The sequence below is a fragment of the Protopterus annectens genome, chromosome 11.part0, assembly GCF_019279795.1.
Source record: "Protopterus annectens isolate FY-2018-M chromosome 11.part0, PAN1.0, whole genome shotgun sequence".
NCBI classification, from domain to species: Eukaryota; Metazoa; Chordata; order Ceratodontiformes; family Protopteridae; genus Protopterus; species Protopterus annectens.
Genome location: NC_056745.1, coordinates 531704728 through 531729917, shown reverse-complemented (window position 1 = coordinate 531729917; position 25190 = coordinate 531704728). Strand labels below are relative to the sequence as shown.

The following is a 25190-nucleotide window of genomic DNA, read 5'->3' as shown; positions in this document are numbered from 1 at the left end:
TATATATATATATATATATTTATATATATGTATATATATATATATATATATTTACTTATATATATATATATATATATATATATATATATATATATATATATATATATATATATATATATATATATATATAGATAGATATATATACATCAAATGAATCAAATTGTCCATTTCTCACTCTGTGAGAACGAGAACCAAATTTGCAAATGCTGGGGCCATTTTAGTCCCTATGGCCACTCCTCTGACTTGATGGTAAATCTCTTTATTAAAATGAAAAAAATTGTTTTCCAACACCAGTGAAATCAAAGTGGTCAAAGTATCAATCCTAACTTTAGGAAACTTAGCATATTTCTATAGGTAGTGCTTAACATAGTCAACACCCTCCACATGAGGAATACTAGTGTATAATGCAGTAATGTCTAAAGTCACTAGGATACATTTGGACAAATCCATGTTATCATTAAGTAACGTGTTTAAAAAATCCCACGAGTCCTTAATGTAAAAAAGTGTAATTTTGAACCAAAGGATTAAGAACAAAGTCAATATATTCCGCAATATGTTCAGTCTTTGTTCTTTTGTTGTAGACAATAAGCCTGAATGGGGGATTAGAAGGGGCTTTGTGCAGTTTGGGAATGCCGAATAATTTCCCTAAACAAGGATTGCACGTCCACGTGAAAGTAAATTCTTCGTCTGAAATATGTCTATTGCCTTTAAGGGCATGAAGTGTGTTGTCAGTGTGATCAAAGCATGAGTTAACTGTTGCTAAGGAAACTTTTTCATAGAAGTTGTCATTTAACAAGTCTTCATTGATCTTGTTAATGTAAACGTCCTGGTCCATAACCACTACACCAGTTCCTTTATCTGCTTTCATTACCTTTAACAAGGTGTTATTAGACAGTTCCCATAGAGCTTTCTTTTCATTTCCAGTTAAATTGAACCACTTCTGCTTAGATTGGGACTGTAAAGAGTTCCTCACATCCTCTTCACATACTCTGAGAAACGTAGATAAGGTGTTGTTTAAAGGTGGGTTAAGAAGACTTTTCTTTCTTAAAGTGGGTCTGTAGTAATCAGAGTTAAATAACTCAAATGGTACTTTTTTTAAATAACTCTGATTACTACAGACCCACTTTAAGCCTTCAAACCTGCTTCATTATACAGCTTACTTAATTCAGTATGTAAAAGTGAATTTTTCCTAGTCCTATTAGGAAAGTGGTAATACGTAAACCTTTAGGGACAATACCTAGTTGTACATGTTTCCAATAATAGGATATCCAGTTCTAACCCTTTAAATGCCATAAATTTCCTTTCCAGTTTCATAATGAGAGGTTTACATTCGTTGTGTCGTCTCACCCACCCTCTAAGAATAGTCATACAGAAACTACAGTCTTTTCACCAACACACACTACCAATGTAGGTCATGCTACTTTTAATGCCAGTGGGAGCACTATACCTACCCCTGCATTTCATACTGATATTCATCCTAATACATCTAGTTTTTTTAGAGAAAAGATTCACACCACTCAAAGAAAACAGAGATTCGACACCTTTAGGAGTCACATCAACAGTGAAAGGGAAAGGGAGGAATTCAAGATTTTCCCAAACTCCCTCCAAGACATAAGATAACGAGACTGAGTTGCAGGTAAATCAAGTTGATAAAACAAGTTTTAACAATGACAATGATATCACTGTTTCACATTGTCCTACATGTGTGTTTATAGACAAACATTGTTTGGTGTACACAAATAATAATCTTCCCCTTAATACATGCACACAACGGCATGGAATTTCCTCGGGTAATGAGCCTCAGAATGCTAGTTCAGACAGTACTGATGTTCAAAAGATGTCAGTCATTAATAATGACATTACTAGTTTTTCTTTTAACATTGATTTGATGTCTGTTTTCAATTATTCAAATAAAATATTATCTAAAGATCACCTTAAAGTACTGAAAAAAGGGTTTACTTTCATACCATCACAGAGAGCAGATTTATCCAATGTGCTACTTGACCTTGGGTTATACATTAGAAAGTTAAATTTAAAACTTTTGTTTGATGATGATGATGTGAATGTTATTAATGGTGATGACACACAACATTCCCAATCTGTTTCTTCACAAACTAGTGGTATCTACGGATACACTACTACCTTAAAGAAGAAAAGTTTAATTAACCCACCTCTGAGTAGTACCCTATCCACATTTCTCAGAGTATGTGAAGAAGATGTTAGACATATTTTAAATGCTAAATCAAAACAGAAATGGTTCAACTTATCAACAAACGAGAGTGAAGCTTTACTGGACTTGTCCAATGATGCCACCATAAGAGTAATGAAAGTAGACAAAGGGACAGGAATAGTAGTTATGGACCATAATTCATAGTTAACAAAATTAATGAGGAATTAATGGATGATGACTTCTACGAAAAAGTCTCCATAGACACAGTAAACTCGTATTTTGACCATGTTGACAAGAGATTAAAGTTCTTAAAGAAGACCCTACGAAAAAGAAGATTGAAGGTGATCTAGTTAGTTTAATTTTTTACTAACATCAGCTGATATAGAGATGTTTCTTTATATTGTGCTTCAGTATGTCTATTTTGACTTTGTGATGTATATTTTATTTTATTTTATTATACGAGTTGTACATCACAACTTTTAAATGTGTGCTTTTAAATAATTTATTTAATGACAGGATGTGATGTCATGATTGTTGATTATATAAACGGCTCTGTACTTTGCCAGTATTATAAGGTCCGATGAAACCATATTGGTGAAAGCGCTAACCGTTGTCATTTTTATCGATAAATAGATCTTGATAAATTATATTTTAGATCTCAGAGTATATGTATTTGGACGCTTTGCATGAAGTACTCTCAGAGTTTGCCCTGGTTTGCTTCCATATTGGGACTGTTTGTTTTGTTACTTATATACTGTTTACATTACCGGTTTTCTTTCCAATCTGTGCATACAATGTAGAATATAGACTGCAGTGCTTGGGTATGCACAGGGAGTTCAGATTTTAGCTTCAGAGAACAAAGGAATTCAGAAAAGATTACCATTTTGTTCTGTTTGCAAAAATAAAGGTGGGTCAGAAAGGAGGAAAAACTGTACTCTTAAGGTTATCGGACAGCATTAGTTTCTAGTGTCCATCTAGCAGCAAGCAACTACTTTCAAAAAGCACACACTGTCAGAGCTCAAACTACCTAAATGGTCTTTCGACAGAAACCTCCCTTTAGTGAAATCTGTGCAACTGCTACTTAGTCTCCCTTACATGCATTTGTTAAACATTGCTTTATGATTATTTTATCTACCTCTAGTACTTTTGCAGATGGGAATTAGCTACCAGCAGACACCATGTTTTGGCTGATTTCTTTTCTCAAAAATGTCTTATCCTAATTCCACCCAAGGTCTGGTGGGAGTTTTGTCCTTGTATGGACAGGACTAACTTAAATACGCAAGTTATGTACTTACCAGATTGTTAGATTTAGTTGGTCTGTGCCCATAACAAGAAGCATCCCCCCACCACCACCACCACTTATCCCCCTCTAAATTGTCTTATCCAGAAAGACCTAGAGGAGCACCTGCGTCCTCATCTGGCTGCTGAATGCTAAACTGTCCCCTATCCTGAGTGATTATTTTTTTCTTTTGTCATATGTTTGTTTCTTGTTAGGCTGATGGCTTTACAGGATCTTGAGATCTAGGTGAAAGTAGTGCAGATAGCTCTCAACTAATCGGGGACAAATCCAGCAAGAATCAATGACACATTTACAGTATTAGTAGTATTAACCTGAGACACTGACAGAATAAGAGAATATAAATTAATATACATTTTCTGAAGTAAAAGTCCTCTCTACTTCTAATTATTATTGTTTCTTAAGTGTAATGCACTACTTTTTTTCCAAAAGTCACCAGTTTTAGGTGGGATGGAGAGAGACAGAACTAAAATTTTAATCAAAATCGGGGACAGTTAAGAGGTAGGGTAGTTCATTATGACAGATGGGAGGAGCTCAAGCTACTCCGAGTTCTTGTTACTGTACAGGAAGGTATTTTTGGCAGTCAAGCCCATTCTTTCCATCCATTTCAATGTATGGACTGAGTCCAACTAATTAATTCTGGCAAGTGCACGACTTACATTTTATAGTTAATTTCATCTGATAGCCTCAAAGCCATCTAAAAGATGATAATCCAGCTTCAGGTGAATTCTTCTGTGGGTGATTGCTGTGATTTCTTCCCTGTTGTCTTAAACTTGGCTATTTTTGCCTCCATATTATAAGATAAACTAGAGGAATATGAGTATACCTCTTTGCCTTTCACATCCATAACCATATGCACCAGCATTTCAACCTGGCCGCATGGTGTTTGAGGGCTTTTAGAGGTCTTACTGACTTTGTTCTGGATGCTGTGGCTGAGGATACTCAGCAAAATAATCTGCAGAATCCTAGGCATGATCCCATTCTGATGCCAAGAAAGGAAAACAGAGCAGGAGACAGACATCAGTTGTATCTTTTTCAAGGTGATTCTGCACTTCAGGTTGAGTCATTTAGTGCCAGCTAATGAGCTGTTTGACCCTGATAAGTGCACAACATGGGCTATATACTGGTAACCATCTTGAAGTGTGCAACATCATCTTTCCCTCAGTGAAGCATCTAGAGCATATCCTTAGCTAGTTTCAAACAGGTAATTGTTCCTGAAGTCTCCCATTTTGTGACTTGTAGCAGTTGGGGCTGGAGATTGTTCTATGTAGGTAGAAGATGATCTGTTGTGCTGTCCTGCTCCAGCAGGGCTCAGTGGATAGGCCCATGCATTTTACATGCATCAGCTGTTTGATATGTGGGTGGATCTTTCCTCGTGTCTTGAACTCACTCATAGGATATATAGCATAATACCATTGTTAAACCTTACACAGTCCTTTCCTTACCGTCACCACTTCAGGTGAGCTGTTCCTCCACTTTGTATCAATGTCCGACTTCTGCTGCTCAACCAGAGGACATGTGATGATCTGTATGTCATGGACGACCCATCCTGGAGCTATGGTCAGCACAAAAATGTTCATTATTTGGATCACTGTTGCAGCAGTACTTTTGCAGATGGGAATTGGCTACAAGCAGACACCATGTTTTGGCTGGTTCCTTCCCAACATAGGGGCACAAGGCATCATTCCTGATAAAAGGAGCAGTTAGCCATTATCGTCTCTTCTTTTTTGCTGTAAGCTACTGTATCTGTTTTTTTTTGCATCTGTTTTTTGAACTGTTGATAATGGGTGACAAAAAACGTCATTTTCTATAATGATTTGTGGCACGTTTCCAATGCCTCTCAGCTACTTCAGTATGTAATGTTTGCACAGTCCCCAGCGCAACAGTCTTGCCACATTATTATGCCTTTCAGTATACAGTTCTTCTGCCGTTAGTCTGTCAAACCCAGCAGCAAGATGTGCAACTGTTTACAATTCTGTTTCACAAAGCCTGCGTTTGTCTGTTTCAGCCACATGTTCAGTGGAATTTGTAAACCAACATAGACGTAGTCCACTATCCTGGAACGCCAGTACTAACCTTTCATCTTTTGGTTTAAATTCACCTCTTCTTAACCATGCCTGTGTTCTGTCCTGATTGACATGAGGTTGAGTTTTCTGTACTTGTGTCTATATTTATGCATTTTCCACATTTCTTGCCATCAAATCTGATCCATCACCTTATATTCTTTCTTTTGTATTTTGGCACAGTTTGCTGCCTGACTTTTATCTACTTCTGGTTTGATTTCTGTTCCCACTTGACACCGATATGCTTCTGTTAAACTAAGCAGAGACGTCATCTTAGACTTACTCTCCTCATGTTCCGCTGTGTTTGGATCTTATGAGGTCAGCAGATATGTATGCAGTCCGACAGTTGCAGATCTATATATTTAATTAGTTTCAAGGAGTCCCATACCTGCTTCAGAATGGGAAATAAATAATCTTGGTATACACTGATATTTATAAATCATCTGAACGCATGAAGCATTTTTCTTGTTTTCCTATCCAACTGATCCTAATACCATTTGGAGCGAGTCAGTCACTCCCAAACTGTTAAGTTAGGACAGGAAGAACAAATTGGTTTGTAGTTTGGACTTTGTTCCTAGATGTCAGAGCTATTTTTAATATTAACTTTAGTCTTCTGTTATATTCCTTAGTAAGTTTTATTAACATTTGTTCATGTTTTATTATTGATTCATCAGTTCCCAAGTATTTATACATTCCCTCTTGCTCAAGTTTTTTTTATATCACATTCCTGTCCCAGACTGATTTTCTTGGCGCTGCAGCCTTCTTGCTTTAAAGGTCGCTTTTGCACATTTTAAGACCAGCTGACATTCTTATATCATCTGAGAAAGTTTTGACCAAATGTAGTTGTGCTTTCACTTCCTCATCTTACAAACTATATAGTTTTAAATAATTCACAAAAAGGAGATGAGATTTTTTTTTTTACACTTGGCTTAACTGAAAAGTGGTTTGCCACTGTTTCATGGTCGCTGTAATCTAATCGATCAGTATAGAGTATATCTTATACATTTGTAAGCACTCTTATCCATGAATGTGGGATGCTAGCAAATGCTTTTTTGTAGTCTATCCATGCCATACTTAGGTTCTTCCCGTTTTTACAGTTCTCCGTTATGACTTTCGCAACAAATTATCCTTTGTTCCATATTACTTTCTTTTGTTACCCTTTCGTTCTACTGCCATGATTTAATTTTCTTCTAAATGACTGTAAAATCTGTTGGCATCAATTTCAGTGTATAATTTATAAATTGTTGGAAGGCAGGTTATTGGTCTATAGCTTTTGGGATAGCTTGTAGGTTTGCTGTTAAGGAGTACTGTTTTTCCTGTTGTTGACTAGGTTGGCATCTACATAAACAGTTCTTACTCATTGCTAAATCTTCGTGTAAAGATGTTAATACTTTTAGCCAGAAGTTAGGCACTGCATCTAGGCCTAGGGATTTCCATTTAGGAATTTATGATGCTAGCCATATCCGTTTTGTAAACCATGCAGCTAATCCATCTTAGCAAAAGTACATTGATACCTAGTTGTTATAATTGCTCAGTGTTTTGTGTATGACCTTATCAAATGCTGAAGTTAAATCTATTTAAATTGCATCCCAGCACAATTTTTAATTTATAGTTATTATATTGTTATAAACATCATGTTACAGGTGGTTACAGATCTATTTTCAACATGCACATGCTGATATACGGTTGCAAGTCCCAACCTTTCCAGGTCTAACAATAATTTATCCAGTGTAACCTTCTCCATTATTTTTCCATAGCATGAAAATAAACTTATGGGTACGTATAAGTCTTGAGTTTGTCCTACTTCCCTTTCCCTTAAAGACAGTTTTTTAACAAATGCATATCTCCAGTCTTGAAGAATCACCATGTATTTAAAAGACCTAGTGAATAACGGATACAGTTGTACTGTAAGTTCATGCTGAAGTGTTCCCAGTCATTATCACTAATTGTGTCTCCTTCATGTGCTTTACTTTGGATATATTTGGATATATTTTATAAGTTTATCTAGAATTCACAGGAAATCCACCCATTCTAATAGTTTTTTACATTTTTCTAGCTCACATCCTATTTCACAGAAAAAATCAGTTGTAAAAGGACAATTGGTCTTAATCACATTTCCATTTGATAACTTTCTAGTACACTGTGATTTATTAAAAACAATATTTACTAAGAGAGGCTATCCCCTAACCTTTATAGTAACCTCATGAGTGAGGTTATTGTAAAGCAAAGGAATAATTATTTTTCACCTAGTTAACCCCTTCTAAAAATATAATATCTCAGTTGTAGAAGATATGAATGTTAATTTGAAACATGAGAATTTTGGTTTATTCTTCGTCAGTGCTTTTACTATTGACTGTCATTTAATTAAACAGATTATTTTGAAAAATTGGAACAGTATGAATGAAGATCATCATGTCACATATAAAGTGGGTTAAAAACCCATTATTACATATAGGAGGGGTCCCAAGTTTAAAAGTTTATTGGAATATAAGTAAAAAGAAAATGCAGTGGAGGCACATATATGAAATAAATGTGGGGGTTGTACACTTTGTTAAATACATTGATGTGGGTGAACTGTTTGAAATTAATGGTAACCATTATTAAAATTAGGGGTAAGTACAACTATAATACTACTAGTATCGTATATGGAGCACTTTGAGTGTTCTGCATATTATATTGGAAAAACTGAAAGAAGGCTTAGAGAGAGAATGCACAAGCATATTTATGAAATTCAGAAGAAAAAATTGACAAATGCATACTGTCAACTATCCAGGACATAAATTTAAATTTGTTGTCATTGAAAAAGTAGAATACAATGTGAGGGGTGGGCCATGGTCATTATATTTGAAGAGGCATGGATTGTAAAGTTGGATGGTCCGGTTTAAATGAGCTTGCACCTATCTGATGTTTGCTTAAGTTAAAATCTCAATTTAGGTAATGTGATTTATGACTTTTGCGTTTTACAAACCTGTTATGATTCAAGAATATTAGGCTTTGAGATTTATATATATTTTAACATTTTTAACACTTTTTATTCTTATCTGTATTCTTTATGTATTCTTGTGGCTTTTAGACTTTATTTTCTTAGATTAATTAAGATGGTATCATGTGACTTTTTTATATGTAGTTTTTTTTTTTTATAAATAAGGGCTTTTGCTGATGGCGTCTTTTATCTGATGAAGTCTCATATTGTTTGTAAGAGATGAAAGCGCTTATTGAGTTTTTTGTTTCATCATTAAATTGTGTGGCAATTTGATATTGTGTGGCTACTTTCAAGGTTTCTTTTTGGCTGTTTTATGTGTTTTGACAGTTTGTAGCTCTACCAGATTTCTTAGCGTTTTTTGTTGCTCTTCCCCATCAGTTTTTTTGTCGTTTTAGCCCTTGAGCATTTTTTTTTTTTTAATTTAGGTTTATTATAACTAGTGCCATTATTTCAAGCTATTGTTCTAATTCTGTGAATGCAAATGTTGATTTATTTTCTTTTTTCAATAACTGAAGTCCTTGTCTTCCTAATTGAACAGTGTACTTTGCATATTTTGTAATCATTTTATTTTTACTATACTTCCTAGGTAGGTCGTATTTCTTAAATGTCTTTTAATTTCAGATGCACTGTTGCTTGAAGCTTTCTTTTTTTTTTTTTTTTTTTTTTACTAAATGTTTCAAGATGTCCTCTGTTCATTTTTTTAAATTTCTCCTTATTAAATAAATAAGGTGGAAAGTCTATCTGCCGCTGTTGAAGCTCCTACCTATTGATTTGTGTAACTGCTGCAGAATCTGAGGTGTACTTCTACCTGATTATTTGATGTATAATTTCCTTCTAGCATGGCCAAATTTTCATGCATAGAGGAAAAGTGTGTGAATGCCTTGTTCAACATCCCCCATTCTACTTTCATATTTGCCCTTAAATAGCTTCATTCTTTTGTATTTTTCCTTTGGTTTCCAGCAACATTCCTTTTATTGTACTTTATTCCAGTCACCCCCCTTACGAAGTATTCCTTTCTGATAGCTGACCATTTCATTCAATATTTTCTTAGATCTCTGTTCCACCTCTGGTGGCATATATGTAATTTATTTCAGTATATGCTCAACTGCTGTAATTGCCCTCCTTGATGTTAATGTAATTATCCCTCTCTCTTTCTCTGGTACACTGCTATCATGTTGAAAATTACTCTCTAAATCCCATCCTGATTAACTTGATTTACCGAAGTGCTACTCTTGTACTTTTGCCAAGTGGGGGTTATTTTTTCTTTAAATGCCTTAGGACTATATATCTTTGAGCGGGATTCATGAAACTGTTAATATTCCATAAAATTATTCATATGCCATCTGTGTTTTTTTTTTCTCTGTTGACTTGCTCCTGTAGTCATCGTCTTACATAACAGTGTGTTTGTTGCTGGCCTGCATACATTCATATCTTCTCTATTGAATTTTTCACTCTGGATATGATTAACTTTTAACAGTTAATTTCCTGTTTTTTAAATGTGCCCCACTCATGTCACTTACTGTATGTAACCTTTATTTTAGGAACTGAGTTTACTACTTATTGTGTAGCTATTACCAAATTAGTCTTCTCCAAGGTATGAGTTAGTGCTGTACTTTCTTGTCCTCCAATACAGGCTTGACCTTTTCTTCAAGGTATTGCATACTGTAGTGAATGCCTATGCTTACTTTTTCTGACCGCTGTTGCTAGCACAGACCCTATTCTAGTTACGTTTTTTGACTATATATTTTATCCAGTTCCAAAAAACTATTCTAATACATTATCTTATTCCTTTTGTTAATTTTCGGGTGTAGCCACCCTTTTCAGTAAGATGGCTTTAGTCTGAGCTACTTTTCTTTCACATTATATTTTAGCTTATTTTTTACCACTTGCATATTCATACTAGTCGATCATCCCTTCCTTATTTTAATAAATTTATTTATTTATTTAACATTTGTTTACCAGGAAAATCCGACTGGACACAGGTCCATTTTCAGTGGAGTACCAGGGAGAAAAGCTCCAGGAGTAACATTAAGTTGTAATGCACACATTACAATAATCAATAAAGTAACAAAATGTAGTATACATAAGAAAATACAAATTTGTTACATCTTGTCAACAAAACCTAGGCTTTGAACATAGCTAGTACAATTTATAAAGTATGACTTTTGTCAAGATATAAGGTTAAGATGGGTCGATAGGAATAAAGGATTAAACACCGGATAAGAAGGTGGATGTGGTTGGGGTATACTGTGATGTATCAGAGCATTCATGAGGGGTTAGTACAGGAACATAGCCACTTACCTTTTAGATAAGCTTTAAGTGATGGCTTAAAGTGGTTAGTGGATGAGATTGAGAAAATGGATTTAGGAAGGGAGTTCCATATACGAGATGTATAGTTGGACAATAAAGATTCTCCTGCAGTTTTGTTGGCCTTGGAGACAGTGAGTAACTTATTGTTAGAGTGAAGTGGTCTGCTGGAACTGTTAGGAAGGCTGAGATTTTGTAGTGCAAGGGTTGTGTTACAGTTTTGTGAATTAGAGAGAGTTGGTTGTAAAGAATAATGGTGGGAAGCTCAAGCCAGTCTAGTATCCTTAAAACTGTACAATGATGTGTTCTATATGGGCAGTCAGATGCAAGCTTAGCAATTTTATTATAACATTTTTCTAGCGTAGATAAGTCAGTTTTCCTTAGATTAGTTAAAATTGGAAAGGCGTGTAGTAGAGTGGAGAGCAGATGAGTTTGTGCTAATGTAATTTTGGCCATTGTGGTCAGGAACCTTTTGTTACCTATATAGACTTACAAGTTTCTTATGGACTTTTTTATAGTTAGGGAGTTATGAAAGTCATATTTTAGGTTATTGTCTGTTTCCACTACAAGAAGCTTTGTATGGGTTGTCAGGGAGATCACAGTATTGTCTTTGGCTTTTATGTTAAATGTTGGACATGAGATAGATGTCTTGTTAGGTTGAAGAGTAATAATTTCTAAAAAGGACTCTAAACTGTTGAACCACACGAAAAGTGTCTGGACAAGCCAAGGATTAAAAAATATTGTAACGCACTTTATTTCAAACAAATAACAGCGTTTTCGCTCCTGCTAGTACAGAAGCTTCATCAGCAATAACAGAGCGCCAACTCTCGTGATTTAGAAACTTCTGAGTGACGTGCTATTGATGTCACTTCTAATTAAACAGTTCAAAGCACATTTAAAACAACATACCTTGATAAAAAATTATATTTGAAACATATATAAAATATGTGTAACAAAATACAATAAAACAAGCAAACAATTTCAAACTTGCTACCTAGCTAACTAACTAGGTATGAGTGGTAGATTGTAAATATAAGCCCAACACTGTAAACAGTGGTGAAGTCTTTAATGCCTGTAATAAGAAAAATTTTTCTATTGGCTTCATTTCTCCTTTTAACATGAACTCTGGGTCTTTGTGTTCGGTTATCCGTAAAAACTGGTATTTTATTACCAGTGCTGGGTTACATGAAAAGTTAGGTATAACCCCTTTATTCACATTTAAAAGAGGCAACAACCTGAAGGATTTATTACAACGAAATAAACTAACCGATTTTATGGTTAGACAAAAAGGGACATCTATTTGTGGTTGTTGTAAATGGTGTACTCATTTACGTGTGGGAAATTCTTTCTCCATTGGTAAGAGGAAATATGCCATTAACCACAAAATAAATTGTAACACTAAATCCATTGTGTATGTGCCCTTTTGTGAATGCTGTTACGCATTTTATGTTGGTAAAATGGACCGGCAATTTAGGGACCGTATTTACCAACACATTTACGCCATCAAGAATAAGAGGAGCGATAATGCCCTCTCTAAACACATTTTGAGTAACTGTGGCCACAGTTTTAAATTTATGGGCATCGACAACGTTAAATTTGATATCAGGGGCGGTCCGCAATCCCTAATCCTAGAGACCCGTGAGTTGGAGTGGCAGCTACAACTAGACGCTTTCTCCTATCCGGGACTGAATGACAATTGTAATATTGCTTCTATTTTAAAATACAGAAGTTATCTTAGGTAACCGATATTGCACGGTATAGTTTTCAAACTATTGTAGAATTTAGTTAGAACTGTGTTAACAGTTAGTTTTTAACAGGTTTATTTATTTACTTCTTAAGATTAATGTATTGGTTGAGAATTGTGTGATTGAAGTGTTGTAGGTAAAGCCCCACATTCAGCGTTGGGCTTATATTTACAATCTACCACTCATACCTAGTTAGTTAGCTAGGTAGCAAGTTTGAAATTGTTTGCTTGTTTTATTGTATTTTGTTACACATATTTTATATATGTTTCAAATATAATTTTTTATCAAGGTATGTTGTTTTAAATGTGCTTTGAACTGTTTAATTAGAAGTGACATCAATAGCACGTCACTCAGAAGTTTTTAAATCACGAGAGTTGGTGCTCTGTTATTGCTGATGAAGCTTCTGTACTAGCAGGAGCGAAAACGCTGTTATTTGTTTGAAATAAAGTGCGTTACAATATTTTTGAATCCTTGGCTTGTCCGGACACTTTTCGTGAAGAGTAATAATTTAGTTTTATTTGGGTTCAGGATTAGATGGGCATTGGCTGACCATGTTTCAACAGAAGTGAAAGATTCCTGTGTTTGAGAATGAAGAGCTGATAGAGAAGTGGCAGCAGGGATAAGTGTTGAATCATCTGCATACTATATTATAGAAGCATATGGAGTAGCTGTGTGTAGATTATTAGTAAAGAGGGAAAAAAGGAGAGGGCCCAAGATAGATCCTTGGCGGACACCAATGGATAAAGAAAGGCATCAAGATAGGTCTCCCTGCCATAGAACAGATTGTTGACGGCCAGATAAACAGTTATGAGACCATGATGTGGCAGATGGTGAGAAGGATAGCTCAGTTAATACATATATTAGTTTGGAATGGGAGACCATATCAAAAGCTTTTGATAGGTCTAGAAAGATGGCAGATACAAAGTTGTTATTCCTGTGATGGTTTATGGTCATACCTCTCAACCTGGAAACATCAAAAATCTGGACAAAGGCCCATTAAAAATAGGTACAAATCTGTATGCTGATTAACATAAAATTTGCATTCATAATTGTGGCCCCCGCCTACTCCAAAAGAATTGTGGGATACCAACGTTCAAACACATATTGAACAGACAGCCAAAATATGCCTTCCCCCAGACCCTGTAGTAAACAGCAACCATTTTTTTTAAATGTGTGGCAGTGATGTTCACTGGGAAGGGAGAAGATGATGAACCTTAGGATTTTGTTTTTGGTGACTTGCAGTATGTGGGTTGGGGTGAGGGTTTGGTTTTATTAGGAAGCCTGTTGTACCACTAGCAGCAAAATAAACTGGTGAAAGTCCAGTAACATAAGTAACAATGTTATTGCATATTTGCAACATTGCAGTGTACGGAAGTTTTTAAATGAGCTTTTCCACCTGACTGTTTTTGCCTTCCTGATAAGTTGTAGTGAGTTATAGGGACAGTCAAACAGTTTTTTTCATGATATGTTTAAAAACGTCTGTGAAGAGTAAAAATTAGGACACTACACCAAAGGTGTAAAAACGAACAGTGTGACCCCCCCCCCCTATTAAAGTGCTAGGCCAACCTCTACGTGGTTAAATAATATCAGTATGGTGACAGCACGAAGGTGGTAGGCACTACAGTATTCGACAAGATCCACGAAAGATGGTCCATTTTACTGACAGGGGCCAAATCGAAAGGTGCCTGCTGGTAAAAATGGAAATACGGTTTCTGAAAGGGAACAGAAGAACTGTTTTGTTTTCTGTAAAAATGCTCATTTATGGTATTAGTTCACTGAATACTTGTGCAAGTCCAGCCCTTATTTATCTCAGTTCTATTTTCGCCTAACTACTATAACTATGCAAAGTGACTTTGAATAGTAAAGCTATTACTGTGACCCTTTCTTGAAACAAGTGGTGTCAGTCTCTTTTGTTAAGTTTAAGTGCATGCAAATGAAAATGTTTGTCAAAACATTGTGGAACACATTCTGCATTATACAACCTGCGCAACCTCAACAAATGTAAACAGGTTCAAGACAAAGAAAAAGACCTGCAATGCAAAGTTAAAACCACCACACAACTACTACTGCAACACACTGATTACATCACAGATCAAAGAACTGTTCCCTGACCAACTGAGGCAGCCCTTCCATTGACGGAATCCCACATGCAAATGCAAGCCACTGAAAACTATTCCAAGGTTTAATTCTGCTAAACACTACTGATTAATGAACCCATTAATAAAAACACAAATATTACTTTATCATTTTGAGGGATCAAATACTGTTCATCTTAACTTGAATGTATTCATGAACTGCAAGCATTTCCAAGCTCAGCGCTAACAACTAGAGTGCATGTAATGACCCTATTGCTTTATGTTCAAGGAGTCAAGGACTATTACAGTTTTACAACAGCATGTCCATATAAACCTTAGAACTCATCCTGTTGTCCTAAATACAACAGAAAACAGTACTCTGTGTAGTTAAACAAGTTCTGAGTATAATCTGATAACCACCAGTTAGGTTCACTATTTAAACATTATATGAAATGTAGTTTAATTACCTTACACAAATGCCAGTTGTGAGAATACTTCAACAAATCTCCCAATTCCAAGCAAAGTGATTTTCACTTGTTACAAACAGTGAAAATATACTTTCTTTAACTGATTAAACTCTACAAGCTATAAGAACAAAATCTAAAAGCAATTGTATTGTTTACAAGTCTGTATCCTAGAAACAGCGCTACGTGCGCCAAACTTAAGTGGTCAACTGCAAACCCAAACATACAGTATTAGCATAGACATCTTGGCCTCAGTTTTCATTTCCTGTGTGCTTTAAAGACAGTTTCTGTGTATTTCATTTTTTTTCTGTGTTCATCACAGCGTAAAGAGTATGGCTGATATAAATGTCCTTTATGGTTTTCCTGGCAAACGTTTTTACAAAGGAAGACTATTTGGCACACTTCTAATAATACAGAAGCAACATTAACAAATTTGGGACACACACAGCTGTAAAATAAACCAGATACTAATACGGCGTCAACTCGGCAGCAACTGTCTGCAGCTCTAAAACATCCTCTTTAAACATATTAGCACGGCAGCAGCTCCTTACACTTACACTTCTAATATTGCAATGGCGGGCGGCAACATTATCAGACTTAAATTACTTGCTTCAAAAAATGTCAAGTGGAAATAAGCAACCCAGTTTTTGCTTGCTTGTTTGGATTTCTTACCTTACTTTCATTGGGGAATGAAGCACTTCTAATACGGCAACATTACAAACCACGTTGCTGGCTGCTGTACTGTACGTAATGTAAAATAAACACAGACACACACCCCCTCCAGCCCTAAGCTGAATTCCGACAGACTGGCAGTCTGCTCATGATGCTGATGTCATTGCGTGCGCCCTTGCACGTGATGTCGTCAACAAAATTTGAAAAACAACCCGGGAAATTTGGAAATTAAAGGAGCCACTCGGAAATTCGTGGCACCCCATGATTTTGCCCCTAAAAACAGTAAATACCGAGGAATCTGGTATGGTTGAGAGGTATGTTTACGGTATTAGTGAAGGATAAGAGAGCTGTAGTGGTACTATGTGATGGGCAAAACCCATGCTGAGTGTTTGAGAGAAGATTATTTGTTAGTAAGAATTTCAGGACCTGGAGATGAATACACCTTTGGAGTAGCTTAGAAAGAGGTGAAGAATAGCAATTGGCCAATAGTTTGTCAGTTCTCTTCAAGGTCCCCCTTTATGAAGTGGGATTACATTGAAAACTTTCCACAGTTGAGGGACCTTGTTTTCGATAATGGATCTATTTATACGGATTGATACTGGGAAGTCTGTAGATTCAGCTGCAATTTTGAGGTATTCACTGGGTAAATTATCTACGGCAAGTGTAGTAGGTTTTAGTTTCTGTAGTTTTTTTTTTATAGTGGCTGTAGGAACTGGGGAGAAAGAGAATGAGGCATTGCTGGTTGTAGATTTGGCTGGTTTGGTATCAGGAGTAGGGGGTTTGCTGCTTGAAAAGGGCAATTATAGATTCAGTAAAATGTTTGTTAAAAATGGTAGCTATGCTATCGGAATTGTTGTGGATGTTTGGGGTTGGTGTAATAGATTTTCCTGGGAGAAGAATTGAGTTTATAGCCAGCCAGAGTTTTTGAGAGTTTGTTTGATATGTGTTTTGAATGTTATGTTAGAAATTTATTTTATCCTATTTCATTTTTTTTTGCCTTATTTCTAAGTTCCTGATACTGTTTAGAAACTACTGTTAGTCTTGTGCCATAGTTACCAGGCTTTATCTCTAGTTTTTAGAAGGGCCCTAGTGTCTCTGCTTAACGCTTAACCATTGGGGCATGGTTTGATTTTACTCTGATGGTTCTAACAAGGGCATGTGCATGTAATATATCTAAAGTGGTTCACTGCTTCATCTAGGTCAAGGTATTTGAGTGGAGTCCTATTGCACCTTTGTAGGTCATCTAGGAAGTTGTCAAGACTAAAGTTGTGTTTTTGTTTGAGTTGTTTAAACATAGAAGGTTTTGGTGGGAATATGTGTTGTATAAAAATGTGGGTAGGTGGTCACTCAGACCATCAGGAAGGCAACGTCATTGGACTGAGTGAGATGAGTTATTTAGTAATATCCAATCCAAGGTTGATTGTTTTTTTACTAGCTTTATCTATTCAGGTAGGTTCTTGAATAGTTTTGTGTAAAACCATGGATGTTTATGTGATGGATGGGGAGATGTGCATCACGTGCAAATCAGTCTAAATTAAAATCACCAAGTCTGACTGTCTCCTGACTTAAGGGTACTACTTGCCCAGTGCAATAGATATTCTATAACTGAGACATTATTTCCAGGTGGGATATAGCAGCCAGTTATATTAAGTATTTTTCTTGAATTTATTGTTAGTGTGGTATAGATGATTTCTGCACTCCCAAGTTGTGGAGTTCTGCAATCAAGGATGGTTAATGTGAGATGGTCTTTAAAGAGGATAGCAACTCCACCTCCTCTTTTGTTGAGTCTGTTCACCCATGGTATGGAGTAACCTGAGGGGATAGTATTTCGTTATCTTTTGTACATGGTTTTAGCCATGTTTCATTGATTATTGCTATGTCTGGGGAGTATGTGGCTAGAGTGGCATGGATAAAGTCTAATTTGTTGGTGTACTTCTAATATTAATGTTCATTAGCAATAGGTCTGATTTTTTTTTTCTGTTTAGGATTGGATGTGTAGGGGTGTTGAGACTAGAGTGACTAGGAGAGTTGATGTTAAAATTAATTTAAAATGGGTGGCAAAAGCCAAACATACTCTGGCTAGGCTTATAAATGCCCTAGGGCAGATAGCCTAGTATGAACCTATGAACCTATGAAAACAGGATCTGTGGAACCTAGTCGGACTTTCCTGGTCAGCAAATGTTAAATAAATAAAAAAAATAAATAAATAAAATAAAAATAAAATCAACAGACACGATCTGAGGCAGCTTAGGATTGGTGCATTATTGGTAATGGAGAAGCTTGAGAGATTTTGGTTACTGCAAGATGTTCTTCATCTCACATTGCTGCAGTCCTAACACTTGGGTAGTCCGCTGTCCCAGTCGGCCCGAATACCAAAGTATAAGGCTGACGTCGGTCAAGGCGCATTAGTCTGACGTCAGGACGTCAGGGTACAAATGTGCATGACCGACGTCATTTCCTCAGTCTTTTTTGCCACATGGTCCGATGCAGAAGCAGTTTTGCAAGTGCAGGTTGGCGTTCTGAGATTTTCCGAAGTTGGAGTTTCAGACCGAATCCAAGTTGGCTAAGTACCCCGTTGGGGAATATTTTGTTTTTTTCTTGCCTCAGTATTTTACCGGATGTCAGAAAAAGTGAATAACTGTATTTCTTGTGGGAAACAGATACCTCATAGGGATTACCATACCTTGTGTATACCTTGCTTAGGGCCTGAGCACGACGTTGTTGGCTGTCGCTCTTGTGCTAGATTTAACAAACGCACTATAAAGAGAAGATTAGATTGTGCCAGGTTAGTTTTTGGGAAGCGGTGTAATTATAAAATGCCGTCGGATGCTGCGGCGCCGCTTCAAAAAGCGCAAGGACAAAACAGCAAAGCCTAGGCTGGAAGAACCGTCCGTACCGGACGTTGGTTCTTTAGAGGGCTCGGTGGAGCCAGAGGTTCAGCCAGAAATTTCTTTGGAATCCCAGGGAGAGACTTTATTACTGCAAGATGTGACCTCTCAGGAGGTAGGCCAGGCGGAAGGGGCTTCTCAGGTAGCTGTTCTTCCTTCCCTTCCTAAGGTGGTTAGGCCCTCCCCTGCTGTTTCCAAGGCTTCTCCCAGGGGCAGGCCAGGTTTTGTTTCAGGTGTTACCCCTAGTTCTTCAGGGTCTGTACCTAAGAAGCATATGCTTAAGATGGCAGAAGATTTGATTACTATGATTAGAGGTTCTATGCCCCCTCCTGATAAGAGGCCTAGGGTGGAACCTGAGCTTGGGAGTTTTGAGCAGTGTTCGGATGCTTCTGAGTCTTCGGCTGAAGACTTGCAGGAGTATTCCCCTTACTCTGATTCTGACGTAGATGATTCTACTCCTTCTGCTTCTCCTCCTGAGGATTTTTCATTTTCAGAGACTCTTCATTCCATGAGGGAGCATTTTAAATGGGAAGGTCAGGATTTCTCTGATTCCAGGAAAAGGCTTAGGGAATTTTTGTTTCTACCCCAGCATAGGCCTTTAGCTATACCTCCTGTTCTAGATGTGGTGGAGGATGTTTTTACAGAGGCTTCTCTGAACCCTGATTCTTTGCCTCCTGCTCCAGTTAAACCGGATAGATATTATAGGGTGCCTGAAGCTCATAAGTATCTTTTTAAGAGTCCTAGGGCAGACCCAGAAACTGTTTCACAGGGGCCTAAAGGTGTTAAGGCTTCTGTTGTTAAAAATCCTGTTCCTCCAGATAAAGAGGCAAGGGCTTTGGATAGATGGGGAAAGAAAGTGTATACTTCCACTTTGGCCATGAGGGCTTTGAATTGCCAGTTTCACATGTTGAAATACCAAAATTATCTCCTTTCACAATTAAAGTCTAAGGTAGATGCTTTGGCGGAAGGTATTGAGTGTAGAGTTGCAGGATTTAGTTCATGTTTCTGAACAGGTGGGTAAGCATTCTTTGCAATGTGGTTTTGATGCTGTGCAGGCCTCTTGAGGGTGGCTGCCACTGGTTCGGTTCTTCGCAGGCACGCCTGGCTGAGGGATCAGAATTTAGCTGAGCATGTGAAGACAAGGATTTTAGATGCTCCTTTACAATCTGATGTGTTGTTTGGTTCGCCTGTGGAAGCAGTTCTAAAGAAAATGGAAGACAAGGCTAAGTCTATGCAGGCGGTTAAAGATTTTTGCAGGTTCAGCCTCCAAGTTTAGTAGAAATTGGCCTACCAAGGGGTGGACATATCCTGCTTATGATTCCCAGTCTAGGGGTAGGTCTAGGCGTGGTAGGGGCAGAGCTCAAGGTTCTTTTAGGCCTAGAACAGGAGTTCACCTGCTCAATCTTCTGGTGAGGGCAGGGGTCAGTCCTTTCGTAAACAGACCCAATGACCTGCCTTTTCAGCTGCCAGAATCTTCTCGTCTGGCAGCACCTTTGGGAGGAAGGTTGGCACTTTTCAAAGAAAACTGGAGTTTAATTACCCAAGACAGATGGGTATTGGATATCATTCACCACGGTTACAGGTTTTATTTCCATACCTTGCCTCCTTTCAAAGGCATGCCAGACATTCCTCCTCAACAAAGGAAAGAGGCTCACAAGCAAATTTCTCTGTTACTCCAAATAGGGGCCATTCATCCGGTTCCTGTGCCAGAAAGGGGCCTAGGATTTTATTCACGCCTGTTCCTAGTACCAAAAAAGGGAACACGTGGAGGCCAATTTTGGATTTATCTATCCTCAACACTTATCTGGACATTCCCAAGTTCAAAATGTTGACGTTACAACAGCTTTTACCTCTGCTGGGCAAAGATCACTGGATGGTAACTTTGGATCTCAAGGAAGCTTACCTTCATGTTCCTATCAGACTAAATTGCAGGAAGTATCTGCGTTTTCGAGCTGGGAATTCTCATTATCAGTTCTCTGCATTGCCCTTTGGCTTATCTACTGCGCCCAGAGTATTCACAAAGGTTCTGGCTCCAGTGATAGCTTTCTTCAGGCTAAAAGGAATACAAATCTATCCTTATTTGGACGATTGCCTGATTCTGGCTCAAGGAAGGGACGTGCTTCTTCAGCATTTGGAATATGTGATAGCAGTGCTAAGATGCCTAGGGTATTCTGTGAACGAAATAAAGTCCAGTCTAGTACCCTCTCAAGACATGTGCTTTCTGGGTGTAAGACTGAATACAGCAACCCAGATGGCCTTTTTAACAACGGACAAACAAAAGAATCTTTCTCTTTACTTCCATCAACTATCTCATCAGTCCGGGCTGACTGCAAGGACAGTCCTTCAAGCCTTAGGGTTCATGGCATCTTGTATTCTGGTGCTTCCCAATGCCAAACTGCATATGAGGAAGCTGCAATGGTATCTCAAAAATGTATGGACACAGCACTGCCAGGATTTGGACACTGTCATTCAAATAATACCTTGCATTCAAAAGGAATTTTTGTGGTGGGCTCAGGAATGTCACCTAAACAAGGGACTCTCTGTAACCCGGCCAGAGGCGAGTCAGATTCTAACGACAGATGCCTCAGACACAGCTTGGGGAGCTCATCTGAATGGAAAGTGGATACAAGACAAGTGGCCTGCCAGACTGCAGCATCTACATATCAACATGAAGGAGATGTTAGCAGTCCAGTTTGCATTACTGGCTTTCAAGGATTTACTTCTTCCAGGGCAGGTGTTGATTCTAACAGACAACACAACTGTCATGTGGTACATCAACAAACAAGGGGAACACATTCTTATCCTCTATGCAGGCAAGCAATGATTTTGTGGGAGACTGCGTTAAGCTTGCAACTGAATCTTCAAGCAAGGTTTCTGCCAGGAGCACAGAACTCCTTAGCAGATGTGTTAAGCAGGCAAATCATGGATCCCCACGAGTGGAAACTGGATCTTCATGTATTTCAGACATTGACAGTGTCATGGGGAACTCCAGACATAGATCTGTTCGCTTCTCCACTAAACCACCAGCTGCCAAAGTTTTGCACGAAAAGGTTTCATCACACAGCCTGGAAAGTGGATGCTCTTTCTTTCAGTTGGAAAAATCTTCATGTGTATGCCTTTCCACCTCTGCCTCTCCTCCCAAAGGTACTCCTAAAGGTCAGACAAGACAAGCCAAGGATGATTTTAATAGCTCCAGATTGGCCTCGGCAGCACTGGTACCCATTGCTGAGGAGTCTGGTAAGGAAGCCTCCATGGCCCTTACCTTTGATTCCACACCTATTGTCTCAGAAGGACGGGCATCTACTCAATGTCAAGCTTCACTCTCTTCATCTAACAGCCTGGCATATTCTGTTTTGAACCATAGCAGGTCTCAGCTTCCTCAACAAGTTTTGAATGTGATTATGGAAGCCAGAAGACCTAGTACAAGGAAAGTGTACGCAGGAAAATGGAAGAGATTTTCATTTTGGAGTGCAGCAAAGGATTTGGATGTTTCTGAGCCAAATTTGAGTGTGGCTCTTCAATATCTTACTGAGTTATTGGACAAAGGTTTGTCTTTCTCTTCCATTAAGATTCATGCTGCAGCAATTTCAGCTCACTATGATTGTGACCCACCATTGTTTTCTCATCCTTTGTTCAAGCAATTTCTTAGAGGGGCAAAGAATATAAGACCCCCACGTAGAGCTCCTACTCCTGCTTGGGACCTCAATTTTGTGTTGGAGAAACTCACTCTACAACCTTTTGAGCCTGCAGCTACTGCTGAATTGAAATATTTGTCATGGAAGACTGCTTTTTGTTAGCCATTACCTCTGCAAGAAGGGTGTCTGAATTGCAGGCCCTTATGGCGGTTGAGCCTTTCCTGATTTTTCATAAGGATAGGGTATCTTTACGTACTAATCCTTCCTTTATGCCTAAAGTGGTTTCTAGTGTGGCTTTAAACCAAACTATTCATTTGCCTACCTTTTATGCAAATCCCCAAAATAAAAAGATTTTGCACACTTTAGATGTACACAGGCAATTACGTTATTATTTAAGCAGGACTAAGGATTTTAGGCAGTCTCAGCAGTTGTTTGTTTCATTTGCTTTGAGTTCTCAGGGTAAGCCTGTGTCAAAACAAACTATTTCTAAGTGGATTGGGTTTTGCATTACTTTCTGTTACTCCCATCATGGCAAGGAGATTCCAGCTGGGATTAGGCCTCATTCCACTAGGGCTACTGCCACTTCAACAGCATTTCTAAGGGGGGTGGCAACTAAGGATATTTTGGAGGCAGCTACTTGGAGTTCAGTGCATACTTTCTCTAAGCATTACCACCTTCCTCTCTACTCTAAATCTAGGGCTGGTTTTGCCACTGCTATTTTACAGGGCATGTTGTCAGCTCCTGCTTCTTTGTGATTTGCCATCCTCCCTTACCTCTGCTTTGGGATTCTACCCAAGTGTTAGGACTGCAGCAATGTGAGATGAAGAACATAGTACAGTTTTGTACCTACCATAAATGTAGATGTTCGAAGATCCACATTGCTGCAGTCCAATTTACCCTCCCTCCTTCCCCTCTGTGTTTAGGGGTGGTTGTGTGGGTGGGATTGTACCTTTCTGACTTTGTATATATTGTACATATATTTGGTACAGGGGTGTTTGGGGTGTTGTTGTTTTTTGGTTTGGCCTTATCTTTTTAGGGTCTTCTGACATCTGGGGCAAGAAAAGACTGAGGAAATGACGTTGGTCATGCGCATTTGTACCCTGACGTCCTGACGTCAGACTAATGCGCCTTGACCGACGTCAGCCTTATACTTTGGTATTCGGGCCGACTGGGGCAGCGGACTACCCAAGTGTTAGGACTGCAGCAATGTGGATCTTCGAACATCTACATTTATGGTAGGTACAAAACTGTACTTTTTAGTAACTACCAAGTGGATCCAAATCCATCAGTTGAGGAAGAATGAAAATGGCCAACACAGATGGGATGTTATGGTGAGTACATAACTTCTTTTTTAGTTTTTTTTTTCCCCATTTTAATTACATATTGTTTTTTTTTTTTTTGGTTTTAGTAAATCTTTAATTTTAATTTCTTAAGTTCTCCTTTATAGTAATTTTCTTCTTCTTTGCAGGAATTTTGCCAGGTACTTCAGCAGACTGATTCAAAGGTTTTCAAGAATTATTTAAAGGTGAGCGTAAAACAATCATACCTTAAAATATTTTGGTAAAGAGATCTACAACATTAAATGCAATGATTCTGCTTTAGCTTGCATTGCCTATGGATCTTTTCTGGTAGTTAATTTAACTGTATAGACTGACAACATATCTTGAAGTGGGAAGTAATAATTTTAAAGCATTGTAAATGTTAAGTTCATTTCTATAGTTTTCATAGCCTTTTCTTTCCCAGTTCTTTAAGTGGTCATTGAACCTTTCTGTGTTTCTCTGTGTATCTTGCTGAATCCCTCCCCCAGAAAATTACAAAGTATTCTATGATATTCTCACTCCAGTCCAAGAAACCATTTACTTTCTCAAAACTTGCATCTTCGAAGGAATCACTGTGTCTCACTAGCCCAAATATGTGAAGAATTAATAAAAAAGTAAGGACCCTGTTTGACATAAGTGGAAAAATTCAACTGATCTCTTCATATGTAGTCACTTTAAAAGTACACATAAAGAAACATTTCCAATCCAAGGACTGCATATCTCATCACCGTTCATTCACAGGAAATCCCAAAATTTGTTGGAGGGGAAAAAAAAGACAGACACATGATCAGTAACACAAACCAGTAACAATGCACTCCTTTTTGCAATAACTTCAACAAATATGCTTGTTTTTCACCTCATCCTGCCTCTTCTACCTCTTTTAATATTTCCCATCCTCCACACAATAGTTCCACTTTAAAGATACTATATGCCAATGTAGTATATGAATGCCTTACCAAAAAAGAAGAAATCTCATTTCCTTACTCTCATCATCCCTTCTTCATTGAAAAGTCTTCACCATCATCTTTCATCTTCAGTCTCTTTTCAGGCTGGTTTTATTCCATTATGTATTAAATGCTTTTAGCCAAAGCTTCATTATCCAAACTAGATTATTAAATAATTGCAAGCCTGTCTTTTCTAGCTAAAGTATTTAAAAAGCTCGTCTGTTGACAAACTGCAATCTACTGTACAGCTTGGAATACTCTTCTTGTCTGCACATCTTCAAAACACAGAACAGTATAATGGCTATCCAACTTAAGGCTGCCAGTGTTTCAGTGCTGTTTAAAAAGGCTGGCACTTAAAAACTTTCAATCTTGTTGATTTATTCTACTTATGAACTTACTACATGATTCTGGCTTTTGTCTAGATAATATTTAATTGTTCTCTAATTACCATAAAGGCAAGAAAATTTGCAATTGTTTTAATAATTCTCTTTACTAGCAGTAGTCTGTCTGGCTGTCTCCCAAGGCTCAGTACTTGGTCTTGTACTTACTCACTTGTTCATTAATAATATGCCAGCTTCCTTTCACCAGATGGCCACCATTCTTGTTTTTTAAAGAAAAAAAAATCTTT

General features: G+C 37.6%; 1 protein-coding gene across 1 annotated transcript in view; it reads left to right on the top strand.

Annotated features, from left to right (window-relative positions):
* XPOT (exportin for tRNA) overlaps nt 1–25190 on the top strand; it is a 3393313-nt gene that overhangs the window by 3155864 nt on the left and 212259 nt on the right. The window contains exon 24 of the mRNA XM_044088045.1: nt 23768–23824. Coding sequence (XP_043943980.1) covers nt 23768–23824 — 57 coding nt within the window. The remainder of the gene's footprint in view (nt 1–23767; nt 23825–25190) is intronic.